Here is a 19,476-nt window from a genome sequence, read left to right as displayed (position 1 = left end):
TTAAGGTTGAATACAAAAGAGAACCATCCATTTTCTGTAATTAAGAAATTCTCAAAGGAGATCAGTGATAATTTGCTGAATTTCCTTCAGCTTACACAAACTTTGCAAATTAAAGTTCTCTTCCAAAATCAAGTAACAATAAAAAGTACCCTTAGAGTACATTTGTATAGTCGAACCCTAACCCTCAACTGTCGTTTAATTGTTAAGTCGTGTCTGACTCCTCGCGACCCCACGGACTGTAACCTGCCAGGCTCCCCTGTCCATGGGATTTCCCAGGCAAGAATACTAGAGTGGGGTGCCACTTCCTTCTTCGGAGGATCTTCCTGACCCAGGGACTGAACCCATGTCTGCTGCATTGGCAGGCAGGTTCTTTACTGCTGAGCCACCTGGGAAGCCCAACCCTTAATACCATTCTTTTAAATGTCTCCAAGTAGATTTCCAAAAGGTTTCCGAATGTTTTTACATTAAAAAGAAATTATTTGTGCTTTTATTTAATGTTCTCAACAGACTATTTTAAAATTTATCTAGTTGTGACTATTCTTTTTTCATTTTTTTAAATCTACAGTAATTTTTTTCCTGTTTTAAGGTCCTTTTTTTCTTCAAATCCCACCCCTGCCCCAAAGTTCAATTGTTCAAAATGTTGACAAATAGGGGGAAAAAATCTATATAACATTTTAATTTTCAAGGAGAAAGGGGCAACTGAGCAGGAGATGTTTGGATGTTATCACAGACTCAATGGATATGAATTTGTGTAAACTCAGGAGATGGTGAAGGATGGGGAAGCCTGGCATGCTGCAGTCCATGGGGCTGCAAAGAGTCAGACATGACTGAGCGACTGAACAATAACAACAAATATCTGTAACCCATTCAAGACATTTATGATCCCATGGGGTTCCTGCTTAGCCTGACCTGCCATGATCTTAACTGGCACAATGAAAAGATCCATAGAATGAAAAACAAGGTGTCACTTTGCTTGGTTAAATGTTATGATGTCACATCCATACAATTAACAAAAGCCCTCTTGATAGTAGCATCAAAATCCCTGCATACAGAGGGTGATAGAAAGCATCTGCATGATGACCCCGACCTGACTGACAATAAAAACCCTGCTGAAATATCCTTGTCCACTGGGTTGGCATTCCAAATCCGTATGTTAGCTTCCCTGTTGCTTTTGCAGTTGCCAAGCCTGTGATTAGAACCCGTGTTTATCAGAGTCAAAGCACACAGTTCTCTTTGGCTATTTCACTCCCACGTGTGCCTTACACTCTCAGTCATGAGGTTCCTACCTTTCACTTTCCCGTCAGTCTCAGGCAGAGCATCCCAAGCTACAGTGACAGCTGTAGGCTTGCCATTGACTGGCCAGACGTTTAAATTTTCAGGAGCTGAGGTAGGAGCTACAAAAGGACAAGAACCCAAGGTTTGAAAAGGCCCTTATGGCTGTTCTAAAAGTGACATATGGTCCCTACATACATATATTTCATTGCAGAGCTACTGTGTTAATTTTTATTATACATGAGAGAAAATTCTCCACTTGCTCTTTGTGTATTTAGTGGTTTATGTCAGCTTTACCAACTCATAGAGCAAGGAGGTTAGACACACATGGGGAAATGTTTTTAGGAATTCAGAATTTCTCTCATTGGTGAATATTGAAATATACAAAGAAGAATACAATCCAGTTCCAGCTTCCTCTGGATAAAATTTTGGGTTTTTTTACAGACATAATTTAAAACAAAATAATTGTGGCCTTGAATATAGAACAAATTTCTCCCCCAGAATCAAGCACAACTTGAGTCTTAAGAAAGGAGAGTCTCTCCAATATTCTGGAGCCATGTGTTTGTTACTCAGGGGCGTTCACACAGACAGCAGGGATTTATGAAGGCTCCACGTGGTTTTAATGCACTCCACATGTCAGAAAAACACGCTCAGGAAAATAGCCAGTAAAGGATAAAGCATGGACCCAAGGAAGCTTCTCACGAGATTTAGGGGTAATGCTACTTTGAAAAATGCCTCTCCTGGCCATTATCACTGTGGCTCCCTGAAGTGTCTTTAAATCTCCTTTCAGGGGTAATTCCCAAGTTGCAAGTCCAAAGGCCATTCTGAATACAGACCAGACTCCGGTGTTCTCTGGAAGACAGATGTACTCCACCTGCCGTCTCGTTCACCCTGGGAAATGCGAACTGCAAATTCATACATGGTGTCTGGACTCAGGTTCTCGACCAGCACGCGTCTGTTGGAGGCCTGCTTGTAATCCCATCTCGCCGACTCCCCCTTTTCTCGGTAGCGCACGGTGTACTGTCTGTAAGAAAACGCAAAGCAGCAACACACCCAGCTGACCGGTTCTCTGCAGGTGGGCACTGGCGTCCTTGGTGTTTTCCCTTCCCCATAAGCAATGACTTCTGGAGGTAAGTGGTGAAATCAAGAAGAGAAAGTTCTAGACTTGTGATTTTGTTATTAGTTCAAAGAATCTACTTAAGTTCCAGGGAGGTGTGTCTAAAGTAGCCCAGGAAAGACAGAGCTTAGTGTCTTTTCAAGACCAAAACATTTTATTGCTCAAGATATCAAGCAGAAATTAAAAGGGAGGGATAAGGGGGTGACACTTTTTATGAGGCAAGTGCCTTATTAGGGGTGTGCCTTATTAGGGTGTATGTGGTGTATGTGTGTGTTGGTGTGTATATATGTGTGTATGTGTGTGTGGGGTGTGGGAGTGGAGTATGGGGGTGTGTACGAGTATGTGTGTGTGTACGTGGTGTGTGTGTGTACGTGGTATGTGTGTGTATGTGGTGTGTGTGTACACCGTGCATGTCTCTGTGTGGTGGGTGTGTATATGTGGTAGTGTGTACATGGTGTGTGTGTATACATGGTGTCTGTGTGTATATGTGGTGTGTGTGTGTGTGTACATGGTGTGTGTGTATGTGGTGTGTGTGTATGTGTTGCCTGTGCATGTGTATGTGGAGTGTGTGTGTGTGTACACGGTGTGTGTCTCTGTGTGGTATGTGTGTGTACGTGGTGTGTGTACATGGTGTGTGTACATGGTGTGTGTGTGTATACATGGTGTCTGTGTGTGTGTGGTGTGTGTGTACACTGTGTGTATCTCTGTATGGTATGTGTGTACGTGGTGTGTGTGTGTATATGTGGGGTGTATGTGGTGTGTATGTACACGGTGTGTGTCTCTGTGTGGTGTGTGTGTATGTGGTATGTGAGTACATGGTGTGTGTGTGTATACATGGTATCTGTGTGTATATGTGGTGTGTGTGTGTGTACACTGTATGTGTCTCTGTGTGGTATGTGTGTGTATGTGGTGTGTGTACATGGTGTGTGTGTGTATATGTGGGGTGTGTGTGTGGTGTGTGTGTACACTGTGTGTGTCTCTGTAAGGTGTGTGTGTACATGGTGTGTGTGTATATACATGGTGTGTGTGTGTGTATGTGAGGGGTGTGTGTGTGGGGGGTGTGTGTGTACACTGTGTATGTCTCTGTATGGTGTGTGTGTACATGGTGTGTGTACATGGTGTGTGTGTGTATACATGGTGTGTATGTGTGTATGTGGAGTGTGTGTGTGTGGTGTGTGTGTACACTGTGTGTGTCTCTGTATGGTGTGTGTGTACGTGGTGTGTGTACATGGTGTGTGTGTATACATGATATCTGTGTGTATATGTGGTGTGTATGTGTGTGTGTATGTGGTGTGTGTGTATGTGGTGTGTGTGTATGTGTTGCCTGTGCATGTGTATGTGGGGTGTGTGTGTGTGTGTGTGTGTGTGTGTGTGGCAGGGGTGTGTATGTGCTGGGTGTGTGTGTACCTGGTGTGGAATGGGCAATATTAAGAATGAGATCCAGCCCAAAGCACCTTGGCTCTCCAGAAAGGAAAGACAAGAAGACTAAGTGCCAAAGCTGGTGTGTTTTCTATGAGTTCTGTGAGGAAAGGCCACCTGCAGTTCTGAGTAGGCTTATCTCTGTGAGACGGAACAAAAACCTACAACAAACAGCAGGAGAGAGAGGGTTACGAGAGGAGCTCGCTGTGATCATCAGGCAGAGGAGCGCCATGTGACCCGACACAGTCCTATCTGACAGTCCCAAGCAGAAGACAGCCTCAACACTCGACGTTACAAGCTACAAACACCGTTTATTGTTCAGTCGCTCAGTCATGTCCGACACTTTGCAACCCCGTGGACTACAGAGCACCAGGCTTCCCTGTCCTTCAGTGTCTCCTGGAGCTTGCTCAAATTCATGTCCATTGACTCGCTTTTCTCATAAGTTTTCTTTGTGGCCACATTACAGTAGATGGCATTTGATGCCTTAACAGTGTGCTATTCATTATAGTATTTCATTAGTTATGATAAGACTATCATGTCCAACTCTTTGCAACCCCATGGACTAAACAGTCCATGGAACTCTCCAGGCCAGAATACTGGAGTGGGTAAGCCTTTTCCTCTGGGGATCTTCCCAACCCAGGGATTGAACCCAGGTCTCCCGCATTGCAGGCAGATTCTTTACCAGTTGAGCTACCAGGGAAGCCCTCAGTTGCAGACACAGCTCACCAATTAGCAGTTAGAGTTTTACTAAGAAAACTCAAGTCTTCTTTTGTTTTCATCAGGATGTTGGAAATCAAAGTCCATGTTGATCAGGAACACTTCCTGCTGGGGGAGGCCCTATGGCTTGGGAGAGAACCACTTATGCATCTTCTGAGGTCTCTGACAAGAAGCAGATGTCTTTTTTTACCAGCAGACAGTGACAGAAGCTCTAGCTCGAACAAATAACATTATATATATATTTATATATATATATATAAATATATATATAAATAATGTAGAATAACATCTATATACCATATATATGTATATATATATATATATATATATATATATACACTCAGCATTATATTCCATTCATTTTCTGAAGTATATTCACTTTTCCTGGTTGCAAATAGGTTAAAAAAATATATATATAATGACTAGACCACCAAGTCTTTGGCTTTCTCTTGGCTGTGTGTTAGTCATTTAATGCACATTTTTATGACTACTGGTCTACCACTAACTAGAAATGGCATTCACCAGTGGCCACTTTGCTGACAAAGGTCTGTATAGTCAAAGCCATGGTTTTTCTGGTAGTCCTGTAGGGATGTAAGAGTTGGGCCATAAAGAAGGCTGAGTGCTGAATAATTGATGCTTTTGAATAGTGGTGCTGGAGAAGACATCTGAGAGTCCCTTGGACAGCAAGGAGATCAAAACAGTCAATCCTAATGGAAATTGAGGACTGATGCTGAAGCTGAAGCTCCAATACTTTGGCCACCTGAGAAGAGTCGACTCATTAGAAAAGACCCTGATGCTGGGAAAGACTGAAGGCAGGAGGAGAAGGGGTCGACAGAGGATGAGATGATTGGATGGCATCACTGACTCAATGGACATGAGTGTGAGCAAAGCTCCAGGAGATGGTGATAGACAGGGAAGCCTGGTGTGCTGCAGTCCGTGTGGTCACAAAGAGTTGTACATGACTTAAGGACCAAACAATAACAGTGGCCTTTTTAACACAAAAATTATTTTAACCTCATGACTGGTTTTTCCTCCATTACTATTGCAAATAACCATATAAACCAGAAGAGCATAACATCATGGGTTAAGACAAAATAAAGCACATTTTGTTACATATGTATAGATGAGCTGGACAGGAAGCCATGCAGCGTTTCAAGACCATTTCAAGAGGAGTCACTTTGCACAAGACATTAGACACATGCCCACCACTCTACACAAGACCCTTCCTGTGGCCACTATCTCGAAATACCAGGAAGACGGTAAGGCTCTTCTTCCTAAGATGGACCCATGTCCTCTGTGCCTGAACAGAACATTCAAGAGACAAAGCAAAACTTGGGGCAAAGAATGAAACAGAATCTAGGAAAATCCCAGACACAAGATCAGACTATGAACAGGTGAGATGTGAGGGCCTGCTGTGTGTCTTACCCACATAAAATCTGTGGGAATGTGTACCACCCACAGAATCAGCTAGATTGTCCTAGAACAGTCTACCCGTCAGCTACAAAAGAGGTCAGTGTTCACGTATGTCTGAAAATACAACCGTTCAAATAAATACATGTCTCTTCAGGGCCAGAAAAACCATGTCTCTCATATAGGAAATAAAGACAAAGAAAGAAGGAAAAGTACCTTGATGCAACAACTTTCTTCTGTTTTTCCAAAACAGGATCCACCCAAGCTACCAGCACAGACTGGGATGACATAACCCGGACGTTGATGTCTTCAGGTACGTCCAGTTCATCCTCTTCTGCAACGACAGTGGGGTGTGTGGAGAGGCTGTCCCTACAATATGCTCTGCCCTGAGTCCCACTGGCCCCCAGAGCCTAGTTATTAAATTGTTTATGCTTGATTTAGATAAAATCAAATGAATAGGAAGTCAATTATTTGATTGATCAACGCAGAAAACCAAAAATCTCCATTCTTTCTCTTCTTAAACACATTCTAAGCTGCCTAACCCAATCAACATAAGGACAGTCGTGCAAAAGGAGATGCTCTGCCTTGGTCAGAGATAGTCCAGATCATGCAGAGCTTTCTCAGTATACACTCTGAGTTTCTGGGAAATAGTACTGTTTTTACAGGAAGCAAAAGTTTGGGGAAGAAAAGTTCAATTCAGAGCATTCCCTGGGTGATTATGGCATGAAATAAAAATTCTAGCTCAACATCTGCACAAATCACATTGAGTTCAGTGTCCTCGCGATTTAGAATATATGATTCCAAAGCAGATTAAATGTTATATTCAGATAGAAAAGAGAATTCAGTTTGCCAGTTTCCGATGGGCTACAGTAAAGTCACAAAGTTTATGTGCAGTCTGTAACACTGCAACTCACAAGATGCCTTCAGTTTTGCTTTTCTTTGTCTCTTGGACTTTTGCGGTTTTTTCATCTGTTTTGTCTTTTCAACTTTCACAGATCATGTTTCAAAAGGTTGTGGCTTTACTACAAGTAGGGGAAGCTAACTACGTAGCCTTTAGAAAAGTGATACAGGGACTTCTAGAGGAGCAATTAAAGAATTTTTTAAAAGTGAAACATCATACATGTGTGACTTTTGTTATACAATGTACAATTACAGTAACTATCAATATAAGAGTATACCATATAAATATATTATTCAAATAAATTGTGAATTCACAAATATCATTATGTCATAGGTTGCCTCTTTAAATTGAGGCACGTGATCCAGAAAAGGTATATGTAATTTGCTACTACATGACTGACATAAAAAACACCTGTGAACAGATGTGGAAAAAACCATCCCTAAGTAAGTGACAGGCTGGTCAGGCTACCAGCAAGCCAGCTTTACATTTCCCCTCACTCTTCTCAATGCCATTTTTAGGCCGTTTTAGCTGAAATAAAGCGTGAGGGCATATCTTGTGTGCTGCCCCATGCACACCTACCCTCCTCTCTCTCTTTGTTCCCAGTCTATCACCAAGGGCAATTTATGCGTGGGTCAGACTGTGCCTGTAAATGGAATAAATGCTTGGGGCTTTCAAGACAAATCTGAAGCCATTCAAATACACACAGGGATAGATTGCATCACAGGAACACTCTAGCCTCTGAGTAGAAAAGAAACACTCGTGCCTCCCACATGTGACCAAGTCTGCCCCCCCGTTTCCCCCTATACCCAATAAAATCCATGTACGTCGTTACCTGGCCAGCATCATTGGAAAACAGCCAAGCCCTAGACCTCGGCTTGACCAGATGCGTCCCTGGAGACATACCTGAAATCTTCCGCTTTGTTAGGGCAGCCCTGTAGACCGGCTGACTCTGCCCCCGGGAGTTCATGGACTGCAGAGAGACCACGTACACCGACTCGGAGGCTGCAGACCAACAAGCGAGGGATGAGGTTCTGCCACTGGGTCTCTGGAAAGCACACCCCTGCTTGTCGATGTCTCCCTCCCCTTACCTCCTTCCCTTCCCATCTTATTGGCATTCTAACTCATTCAGGACAGCTACAGATGAGATTGAGAACTGTAGGAACTAAACTCGAAAAGAACACAATTTATGTCGGGAAACGTGGAAGCAGTTTTTACGTACAACTCCTGAACAAGTGGGTTTCTACTGCATCAGCGTCAAAGAAAGATGAACAATGCTTAAAAAAGAAAAGAATAGTGTATTTTCCCACATAATTCCCTAAATATTTTTTTACCTCCCGATAGGAGGGAATGTCTCTGTTTCTATTTGTCATCAAATAGAGAGGAGAGAGACAGAGAGTAGCAAGTACACCAGGCTCTCACCCCAAGGGGGACGCTGTGCCCTTTGAACTAAAATCTTCAGAACAGCGTCTCTGAGGATGAGCTAAGAGCAAACAGAGGAGTCTAAACTCAGCCTTTATTTCTAGACTGTTCCTTCCATTCACCCCCACTCCCACTCCCCAACTTGTGCACTGGGCCCACTAATATCCAATTTAATCTAAACTTGAAAACATTATTTGGAAATAAACTACAAAAACTAAAACATAGAGTTCTCAAATACTATGGAATCACTGAGTCTGAGACGGGTAACAATCTGGCTATCTTCCAATTTGAACTTTTTTATTTTACAAATGAGGACATAAAACCACAAAAATGGGTTAACTTGCCAAAATCTACACCTCTAAGAAGGACTCATCAGTTCAGTTCAGTTCAGTCGCTCAGTCGTGTCTGACTCTTTGTGACCCCATGAATCGCAGCACGCCAGGCCTCCCTGTCCATCACCAACTCCCGGACTCCACTCAGACTCAAGTCCATCGAGTCAGTGATGACATCCAGCCATCTCATCCTCAGTTGTCCCCTTCTCCTCCTGCCCCCAATCCCTCCCAGCCTCAGAGTCTTTTCCAATGAGTCAACTCTTCGCATGAGGTGGCCAAAGTACTGGAGTTTCAGCTTCAGCATCATTCCTTCCAAAGAAATCCCAGGGCTGATCTCCTTCAGAATGGACTGGTTGGATCTCCTTGCAGTCCAAGGGACTCTCAAGAGTCTTCTCCAACACCACAGTTCAAAAGCATCAATTCTTCAGTGCTCAGCCTTCTTCACAGTCCAACTCTCACATCCATACATGACCACAGGAAAAACCATAGCCTTGACTAGACAGACCTTAGTTGGCAAAGTAATGTCTCTGCTTTTGAATATACTATCTAGGTTGGTCATAACTTTTCTTCCAAGGAGTAAGCGTCTTTTAATTTCATGGCTGCAATCACCATCTGCAGTGATTTTGGAGCCCCAAAAAATAAAGTCAGCCACTGTTTCCACTGTTTCCCCATCTATTTCCCATGAAGTGATGGGACTGGATGCCATGATCTTCGTTTTCTGAATGTTGAGCTTTAGGCCAACTTTTTCACTCTCCACTTTCACTTTCATCAAGAGGCTTTTTAGTTCTTCTTCACGTTCTGCCATAAGGGTGGTGTCATCTGCATATCTGAGGTTATTGATATTTCTCCTGGCAATCTTGATTCCAGCTTGTGTTTCTTCCAGTCCAGCATTTCTCATGATGTACTCTGCATACAAGTTAAATAAGCAGGGTGACAATATACAGCCTTGATGTACTCCTTTTCCTATTTGGAACCAGTCTGTTGTCCCATGTCCAGTTCTAACTGTTGCTTCTTGACCTGCATACAGATTTCTCAAGAGGCAGGTCAGGTGGTCTGGTATTCCCATCTCTTTCAGAATTTTCCACAGTTTACTGTGATCCACACAATCAAAGGCTTTGGCATAGTCAATAAAGCAGAAATAGATGTTTTTCTGGAATTCTCTTGCCTTTCCGATTATCCAGCAGATGTTGGCAATTTGATCTCTGGTTCCTCTGCCTTTTCTAAAACCGCTTGAACATCAGGGAGTTCACGGTTCACGTATTGCTGAAGCCTGGCTTGGAGAATTTTGAGCATTATTTTGCTAACGTGTGAGATGAGTGCAATTGTGCGGTAGTTTGAGCATTCTTTGGCATTGCCTTTCTTTGGGATTGGAATGAAAACTGACCTTTTCCAGTCCTGTGGCCGCTGCTGAGTTTTCCAAATGTGCTGGCACATTGAGTGCAGCACTTTCACAGCATCATCTTTCAGGATTTGAAACAGCTCAATTGGAATTACATCACCTCCACTAGCTTTGTTTGTAGTGATGCTTTCTAAGGCCCACTTGACTTCACATTCCAGGATGTCTGGCTCAAGATGAGTGATCACACCATTGTGATTATCTGAGTCGTGAAGATCTTTTTTGTACAGTTCTTCTGTGTATTCTTGCCACCTCTTTTTAATATCTTCTGCTTCTGTTAGGTCCAGACCATTTCCGTCCTTTATCAAGCCCATCTTTGCATGAAATGTTCCCTTGGTATCTCTAATTTTCTTGAAGAGATCTCTAGTCTTTCCCATTCTGTTCTTTTCCTCTATTTCTTTGCATTGATTGCTGAAGAAGGCTTTCTTATCTCTTCTTGCTATACTCTGAAACTCTGCATTCAGATGCTTATATCTTTCCTTTTCTCCTTTGCTTTTCACTCTCTTCTTTTCACAGCTATTTGTAAGGCCTCCCCAGAGCGCCATTTTGCTTTTTTGCATTTCTTTTCCATGGGGATGGTCTTGATCCCTGTCTCCTGTACAATGTCACGAACCTCATTCCATAGTTCATCAGGCACTCTGTCTACCAGATCTAGGCCCTTAAATCTATTTCTCACTTCCACTGTATAATCATAAGGGATTTGATTTAGGTCATATCTGAATGGTCCAGCGGTTTTCCCTACTTTCTTCAATTTGAGTCTGAATTTGGTAATAAGGAGTTCATGATCTGAGCCACAGTCAGCTCCTGTTCTTGTTTTTGTTGACTGTATAGAGCTTCTCCATCTTTGGCTGCAAAGAATATAATCAGTCTGCTTTTGGTGTTGACCATCTGGTGATGTCCATGTGTAGAGTCTTCTCTTGTGTTGTTGGAAGAGGGTGTTTGCTATGACCAGTGCATTTTCTTGGCAAAACTCTGTCTTTGCCCTGCTTCGTTCTGTACTCCAAGGCCAAATTTGCCTGTTACTCCAGGTGTTTCTTGACTTCCTACTTTTGCATTCCAGTCCCCTATAATGAAAAGGACATCTTTTTTGGGTGTTAGTTCTAAAAGGTCTTGTAGGTCTTCATAAAACCATTCAACTTCAGCTTCTTCAGCATGACTGGTTGGGGCATAGACTTGGATAACTCTAATATTGAATGGTTTGCCTTGGAGACAGAGATCATTCTGCCGTTTTTGAGATTGCATCCAAGTACTGCATTTCAGACTCTTCTGTTGACCATGATGGCTACTCCATTTCTTCTAAGGGATTCCTGCCCACAGTAGTAGATATAATGGTCATCTGAGTTAAATTCACCCATTCCAGTCCATTTTAGTTCGCTGATTCCTAGAATGTCGACGTTCACTCTTGCCATCTCTTGTTTGACCACTTCCAATTTGCCTTGATTCATGGACCTGACATTCCAGGTTCCTATGCAATATTGCTCTTTACAGCATTGGACCTTGCTTCTATCACCAGTCACATCCACAGCTGGGTATTGTTTTTGCTTTGGCTCCATCCCTTCATTCTTTCTGGAGTTATTTCTCCACTGATCTCCAGTAGCATATTGGACACCTACTGACCTGGGGAGTTCCTCTTTCAGTATCCTATTATTTTGCTTTTTCATACTGTTCATGGGGTTCTCAAGGCAAGAATACTGAAGTGGTTTGCCATTCCCTTCTCCAGTGGACCACATTCTGTCAGACCTCTCGACCATGACCCGCCCGTCTTGGGTGGCCCCGCGGGCATGGCTTAGTTTCATTGAGTTAGACAAGGCTGTGGTCCTAGTGTGATTAGATTGACTAGTTTCCTGTGAGTATGGTTTCAGAAGAAGTAACAAGTGACAAGCTGCATGGTCTCTATGTATCTATACATACATCGGTTCAGTTCAGTTCAGCCGCTCAGTCACATCTGACTCTTTGTGACCCCATGGACTGCAGCACACCCGGCCTCCCTGTCCATCACCAACTCCCAGAGTTTACTCAAACTCATGTCATTGAGTCATAAATACATACATACATAAGGCAGATGAAACTCACACTGTGACCAGAGTACATTATTAGGCTGAGGCTGTCACATCTTATTCTCTCAGAAAATTGTGAAATGTTACGTTTTACAAAAAGGAAGAATCAAGCTTGTAACACTTGAATTCCCAGAACATTAAATGTCTCAACATTGGAGTCCCTTCAGATCTGTTAATCTCTTGGTGCTACTGACAAGCACATCAAATGTCCACAAAGAAAATTTTTACTGTTCAATTTCACAATCCAGGAATGTGTGTAAAGAACTAACTGTGAAAAGCGGTGGCTCATTGTTTATCAGGAACCACCAAGAAAAGACCAGTTTCCCACGACGGACTCTCCTGCATGTCTGCAATATAATCCTTAAAGTTGATTTGCTGAATCCCCAGATTCTTGACTTGCTGTACTCTCCAGGTCAGTGTGGCCTGAGACGATCTCCAGGGAACAGGCTGCACTGCAGTAAACTACAACACCGGCTCGAGTGTGCCGGGTCTAGTCTCTGTGTCAGGTTAAGCATTTTATCTCAGTTCCTCGCTTAGTCCCAACAAGCCCCACGAGGAAGCCAGTCTCATCATCTCCATTTCATGGATGAGGAGCCAGCTCAGTGGGGTGAGATGACCCCAAGGACATGGCCCAAATGCTAGGCTGGTCTCAGACAAGCCCTGGGCTCTTACTAACATAGGTGAGAAGGGGCAGAGAGCCCAGAGCCCACGGGGTACTGACCCTGGGCCGAGAAAGCGCCTGAGAGCTGGGCATGCCACAGTTCACCACTTTTTCATAGAAATATCATAGAGACCCAGTGGTATAAAAGCACACTTCTTCCTGCTCTCCTTTATCATTGAATAGAGTAGAAACAAAATTTCCAAAATGAGCACAGCATCACCATCCAAGGGACCCCTGGGACCCCAGGTCCCACCCCTGCTCATCAGAGCCACCGATTCCGCTCACTTCCTGACCTCAGTGTGATGTGGCAGAAACTGACTCCCGAAGATCCACGGAAATGTCCTGAAGGACTCCAAAGTCTCGTTCCTCTTTACTGTCCCACCTCCGCTGGGCTGGCCACCTCCTCCCCCTCCGTATACAACCACCCCCTGGGGCACTCCTCTGACTACAAGATTCAACACTGGTGGCCCCTCCTGGAGGCCAGAGAGCCGCCTGCCCCTGATGCTTCTCTGTCCCCTGCAGCCACTTTCACAACAGTGAGCTCTACTCACTCTGGGGACCGTCTGCTCCTGTACGGGACTGCGGGGGGCGCCATGCCAGGATGGTGCCTGACTTAGAAGATGCCCAAGGGGATGTGTTTGATGAATGACTCTGAGGGCAGGGTTTCTGCTGACAGAACCACAGGCCCATTTTTCTCCAGGTTTCCTTAAGGTTTGGCCATTCCCTGCAGTACCATGCTTTCCATGGCATCTCCATTACCAGTGGAATTAAAATCCTACTCAGGATAAAGTAAGGAGACCAGCGTCCTCAAACACAACAGGCCACTCCAGCATCCCCAGGAAGTCACGTCGCCCCATCCCCCCCGCCAGGATGAGCTAGTGTCCAGTGAGACCTCCTAAGTGATCACGTGGATCTTCACGATGGTGAATCCAGCACTTTTTATTTGGTGAACATTCCAAAACTAGCGGGTGGAGTCCTGAGCTGTCCATTCAGGCTAGGACTGGGGCCTACCCCTGACCTCAGTGCCAACATTTGCTCAAGTTCAGGAAGCCAAAAAAAAAAAAAAATCCTTCTGCTATGCCCAAGTGAGCCAGGGCTTCACTACTAAGGAAACAAAAAGTTAACAGAACCAGTCAGATGAAAAACTCGTCAACACCAAAGGACACTTCAGTGTGTGGTGTCTAGGAAAGAGCTCCGGGCAGTGAGAACTCCCCACTTGCACAGTGCTCACCTGCCGTGTCAGAGACGCAAAGGCGGGGACTCGGCTCTCCTGCTGATGCTCTGGGTAGAATTTGGCCTGACTCCCCGAAACCACCACGTAACCTGCACAGCGCAACCACTCAGGGCTAGGGGTAGGCCCCGGAATGGATGGATGAATGAATGAGGTGTCAAGCCTCTAGCTCTGGGCCTTGCTGATAATACTGAAGCCAGCCTTCACAAAACATGGACCACTCAGATTTCTCCAGTCTCTCCCGCAATCCGTAGTGGCTTTATGTGGCTTTGGAGTAGACAGATAGGTAGTCTCTTCTGGCTGGAAAAAGCCTGGCATCTATTTTGAGGCTTCGATGCCATGCCCAGCTCATGGCTGCCTGTGCAACCACGTGGCGACCTCATAAAGCCCACAGGATGCCAGGCCGATCCTGCCCTAGGAATGCCCGACAGACTTTTCCAACAGCGGGTATCTGAGCAGAGAAGTAAGGTAACTTCTGAGGATCTTTCAGAGGGGAAATCCAGCCCAGCTCAGCACCTCCAGCAGCTCAAACCTGCCCTGGTCAGTCTCCAGCCCCTCATCGTGTGTGCTGGGAGCTGGGCCACAACTGCATCGTGATGAGACCCCCACATCCCCATGGAGTCTCAGCAGGACCCAGTAGAATCACACCCTCTTCCTCGCCTGAGCACTGATTCAGTTAGGAGGGGAACAAGACTAAGCAGCGGGGGAGGGCACAGGACCTCTTGCTGGTGCACACCAAGCTGGAGGACTTGCGGCAGGTCAGACCAAACCCCAGAGGCAGACAGACCTCATGGCCCCAGCAAACCTGGGCCCTCCATGACTCGGCCACAGAGGAGCAGAACAGACTGTGTGCTCTGCAGCCCAGCTTCCCCTACAGGATGCGGAAGGAAGGCGCACAGCCATGCTTGTCCGGCGCCTCCTACCAAACTCATCATGTAGATAAGGGAGCGTAAAGGAAGGAAGAAAAGCAGTGCTGCAGGGCACCCCCGAGGAATGCCAGGAGCAAGGGATCATCACTGCCCCACCTTGGAGCGTGGCCCGTGTCCACTCTCCAGGCCTCGAACCAGGCAACCAAGCTCATAACCTCTCCCAGCAAATGTTCCTTCAGCCTCCATGGCCGATGATCCGATGCCTCCTTCATCCAGTGAGAGTTTGCAAAGAGGAAGGAGGGCAGGCTTGGGCCACAGGCTCCATCAGCTGCCACCACACTCGATGGGACCCAAGGTCCAGTGCCCCAGGATCTAAGATGAAGCTTAAAAAGCTAAACGACGGGGCTTCCCTGGTGACTCAGTGGTAAAGAATCTGCTTGCCAATGGAGGAGACATGGGTTCGATCCCTGATCTCTGGGAAGATCCCACAGGCCTCAGAGCAATAAGCCTGTAGGCCATAACTATTAAGGTTGCGCTCTAGAGTCCACAGCCACAACTACGGAAGCCCACACACTCTAGAGCCTGTGCTCCGCAACGAGAGGAGACACTGCAACGAGAAGCCTGTGCACCGCAGCTAGAGGAGCCCCCACTCGCCACAACTAGAGAAAAGCCCGCACAGTGATGATGACCCAGCACAGCCCAAAATAAACAAATGAAATTATATTTTTAAAAAAGCTAAACACGATGAAAGTGGAGCCAAGATGGGAAAAGCGTTTAGGCTCACCACCACCAACCGCCCTCCAACCGCAGCACATCCAGAAAACCGACCCACATCATGGCATCAGTGTGACCCCGGTCAGGAAGCCACTGATGGACACTTCTTGGGCGGCCTTGTCCCACCGCTAATGGAAGGTGAAAAGGACAGAGGCGTGGAGGGAGGGCAGAACAAACAGTGAATTTCCGAATAACTGAAACACCTGGAAAATGAACATCACAGCTGAAAGACAACGTTCTGTTCAAAGGAGCATCAAGATCTAAAAATGATCGCCAAGATCATTAAGACATCGAACGGCAATGAACATGAAACTCACCTAGCTTTTTGATTTCATGCGTTCGCTCATCTCTCGTCAGTGGGACGTAATTCATCTTCCGGCCACTTTCTCCGTAGCCCAGAAGGAAGCCCCGGGATCGGCGTGGACTCTTGGCTCCAGACAGGCGCGGTGCCTTCCACGCCACGGACAGCCGGTCGTCGGAGGAGCGGACTCGGACCCGCAAGGGCTTGTTGGGCACGTCCTTTTCTTAAAGAGGACACGACACAAGACCGTTAAACAGCAAACCCCAGAGCTCCCGACAGAGGAGGGAAAAGCGTGCCCAAAGATGGAGCCACGACAATCAGCAGCTGGGCTTAAAACATCCACTTTGGGTAACCAGTTCTAGTAAGAACATTCTTCCCCCAAGGGTATCGACAGTTGGTGTCCACCCCACACAGGAGGCCAAGAGGTCTCAAGGATTTAAAGTGAAAACATACCATGTATGAGACTGCCAGCCAGAAATCCTGGATGCTTTACAGTGTTCCTTTTCATCTATTTCCTCTTGCCCCCTTAAAGCCAAAAACTATATATCCTCTGGTGAAAGCAAAGGGTCAGCATAAAATATAGCAAACACAATTTCATGCTATTTTTAACTGTCTTCCTGGAAGCTTTTCCACTATAAGTTTGAAGAAAAACTGGGCTTTCCTTGTCTTTATGGTGACTCGCTAAGAGCTCAATCCTGCTTTCTGGTTTTGATTTTAATTTCTCTGGCGTGTCCAAGTCGTGCCCCTTCAGACAAACCCTGCTGCTGTGCCCCATGTCTGCTGTTGCCTTGCTGCTAAATGAATCCATTTCCAGCACTCTTACTAAGCTGATGAGTCTCAGGAGTCGCTCTCATAGTTAACATTCTCAAAGCAAGGCCAATACTTAGTGTTCGAAGTTTTGTTTTTACATCGATTAAGAGCTGATGATACGTTTGGGAGCAAGGGCGACAGACTACGTGATGACTACACTGCCTGTTTCTGACGGCGGGCCACGTTCTAGCCCTTTTGGGGGATCCAGTGACCCAGTGAATGTCTCTCTGACTATGTAAGCCAGGTATATTTCCCAAGCATCGTTCCTCCACTATGTACATCACCCCCATCACCAATTCTAACTTTATTAGACTGGAAAATTCCCACCTAAGTGAATATTTTAACGCTAACTAAAACAAAACAAACAAACAAAAAATACCATGAGTTAGTGTGAGTTTCAACTGCACAATAATAGCCATTAGAGATGGTTATGCTAAGAAGTCAATCACCTGACTTGTCTTTGAACCAAAAGAAATATCCTTTTGTATATTAGCTGGAGCTACCTAATTAGTCACTGGGCACCCTCATTCCTAAAGGCTGCTAAGAGAATATCATATCATGGTATTTTCCCCAATACACAAAGTAGTGATTATTGAGATTTTTTTGGTTTTAATCCAATAGCAATGTCAATGAACTAACTATATAAAATTTTGTCTTGCACCTTGGTGATGTGAACTGAACTCAGCTTTATTCCAAGTTCATAGATGGGCTCTCCATTTCAAGAATCTAGCCTCTATAAAAATTAGGGACCACCAAGGAATATGGAAATGACAAATATGCGCATCTCTATAATTGAAAAGCAAATTTGTCTCAAGTGTTTAGTACAAATAGTCCAATTCATTAACAGCACAGTACTGACTCACTGAATGAATTCCTACATTAATCCTATGAGTTGATTTTTCTTATGAGTCCCAATGGGGACGCTCAATGTTTCTAGAAAGATCCAGACTGTCGAATCTCTTTAAGCGCTTGCATTATCTGTGGGTGACTGTGGATTTTCCTCATCAGCATGTGTCACTGCTGAACAGACCTTGTCCATGCGGGGCTAGGGTAGGAATCGTTTTTTAAAAGCCAGTAGTGAAAATATCTGGTAAAAACGCCTCACGAGACTCAAAATCTGGACAAGGGGTGGCATGCCTAGTCTTGATGAAACTTTGGTTTGGCTTTTGAAGTCAGCACATTTTTGGATGACATGCATCAGAACAAAATACACCACCAAGTTTACCTTTTCAGGAATAGTGTTTGCATCATTTTCAGCTTTATGCAAAGTCATGAAAGAAACTTGACGTGAGCCATAGGCAGGGGAACAGAGGTCAAGAGAGGAAATTTTAAAGGAAGCAGAAAACTTGGCTTCATTCTCTTTACATCTTCCGAGTCAAGTTGTACTCTGTGAGCCTCCAACACAAACTATCACCACCTACAACACTCTGTTTTAACAGAAGCCCCTCTGATGAGCGAGGCCACAGCCTCTTCCAGGTAAACCCCCTGAGGCTGGCGTTTGGTTCCAGAGTGTCCAGCTTTGGGCAGGCATCAGGGCTTTTTCTTTTTAAGAAGTCTATAATGTGAAAATGATGTCTGCCTAGAGAAGTGACTTATGAACAGGGCAGTGGGGAGGAAGGAGAGGGTAAGATGAATGGGGAGAGTAGCCCGGATGCATATACTACCGTATATAAAATAGACAGTCAATGGAAATTCGCTATATGACTCAGGGAACTCAAACCGGGGCTTTGTAACAACTAGAGGGGTGGGAACGGGCTGCAGGTGGGAGAGAGGTTCAGGAGTGAGGGGACATATATACACCTAAGGCTAATTCATGTATGGCACAAATCAAACCAATATTGAAAAGCAGCTATCCTTCAATTAAAAATAAATTATTTAAAAATTCTGTCTGCCAATAATACATGGTATTCATTTTACTCTTAAGAAAAACTTATACCTCCTCAAGGGACCCTCGGGGATGTGGATGTGAGAAATGATGCCTGCTCGAGCTGCCACAGGCCATTTGCGCTGCTCTTCCCAGCAGGACTGGCAGGCTCCCCTCTGCCCCCACGGCGGCCACAGGCTATCTCCTCAGGGCAGTGGTAAATGTGGTGGGTATCACGGTGCTGTCACCGATGTGCCCAGCCTCAGGGTTGCCCTCTCCACTCACTCTTGTCCTAAAGCCCCGAGTGACACAACCACTCTCCCCACCACTGCAGAGAGCCGCCCATCCGTCTGGGACTTCTGGGGTGATCTCCAGCAAAATGGGCAACTTGACCGAAAACACATGCATGGGTCTAACAAGATTTAGCTAAGAAGTAAATCACTGAACAGAGATGGCATCCCGGCTCTGTGGCCTGGCCCTCACCCTGAGACCCAGCCAGCTCATCTACTTTACAGTGGAACCAGCATCGGCGGAGAGCAGGCCTCGCCTCGGGGCCTTGGGGCTTCCCTGGTGGCTCAGACGGTGAAGTATCCACCAACAGTGAAGGAGACCCGGATTCAGTCCCTGGGTCGGGAAGATCCGCTGGAGAAGGAGATGGCTACCCACTCCAGTATTCTTACCTGGGGAATTCCGTGGACAGAGGGTTGCAAAGTAGGACATGACTGAGCAACTAACACGTCTTCTTCATTTGGGGAGAGCGGTGGGCCTATGCTCCAGAACAAATAACCCTTGACACTCAAGAGCAAAATTTTGAACAAACAGAAAGAAGGAAAAAGACCACTGGCGTGTCCTGAAGTGCCGGGGTCCCTGAGGAAGAAGAATGGGGGAGGTTCCAAGAACAAGGGACTCCGTCCCAGATGAAACAG

The 19,476-nt window shown here is 45.4% G+C and overlaps 1 protein-coding gene across 1 annotated transcript in view; it reads right to left on the bottom strand.

Moving 5' to 3' along the window:
* FNDC1 (fibronectin type III domain containing 1) overlaps positions 1–19,476 on the bottom strand; it is a 114,802-nt gene that overhangs the window by 49,180 nt on the left and 46,146 nt on the right. The window contains exons 5-9 of the mRNA XM_069598844.1: positions 15,893–16,099; positions 7,740–7,838; positions 6,152–6,269; positions 2,109–2,296; positions 1,287–1,394 (exon numbers count right to left, since the gene is read on the bottom strand). Coding sequence (XP_069454945.1) covers positions 1,287–1,394; positions 2,109–2,296; positions 6,152–6,269; positions 7,740–7,838; positions 15,893–16,099 — 720 coding nt within the window. The remainder of the gene's footprint in view (positions 1–1,286; positions 1,395–2,108; positions 2,297–6,151; positions 6,270–7,739; positions 7,839–15,892; positions 16,100–19,476) is intronic.

The sequence above is a fragment of the Ovis canadensis genome, chromosome 8 (genome assembly GCF_042477335.2).
Source record: "Ovis canadensis isolate MfBH-ARS-UI-01 breed Bighorn chromosome 8, ARS-UI_OviCan_v2, whole genome shotgun sequence".
In the NCBI taxonomy this organism is placed as follows: domain Eukaryota; kingdom Metazoa; phylum Chordata; class Mammalia; order Artiodactyla; family Bovidae; genus Ovis; species Ovis canadensis.
The sequence above is the reverse complement of the archived record's forward strand: the minus strand, read 5'-3'. Positions and strand labels throughout refer to the sequence as shown.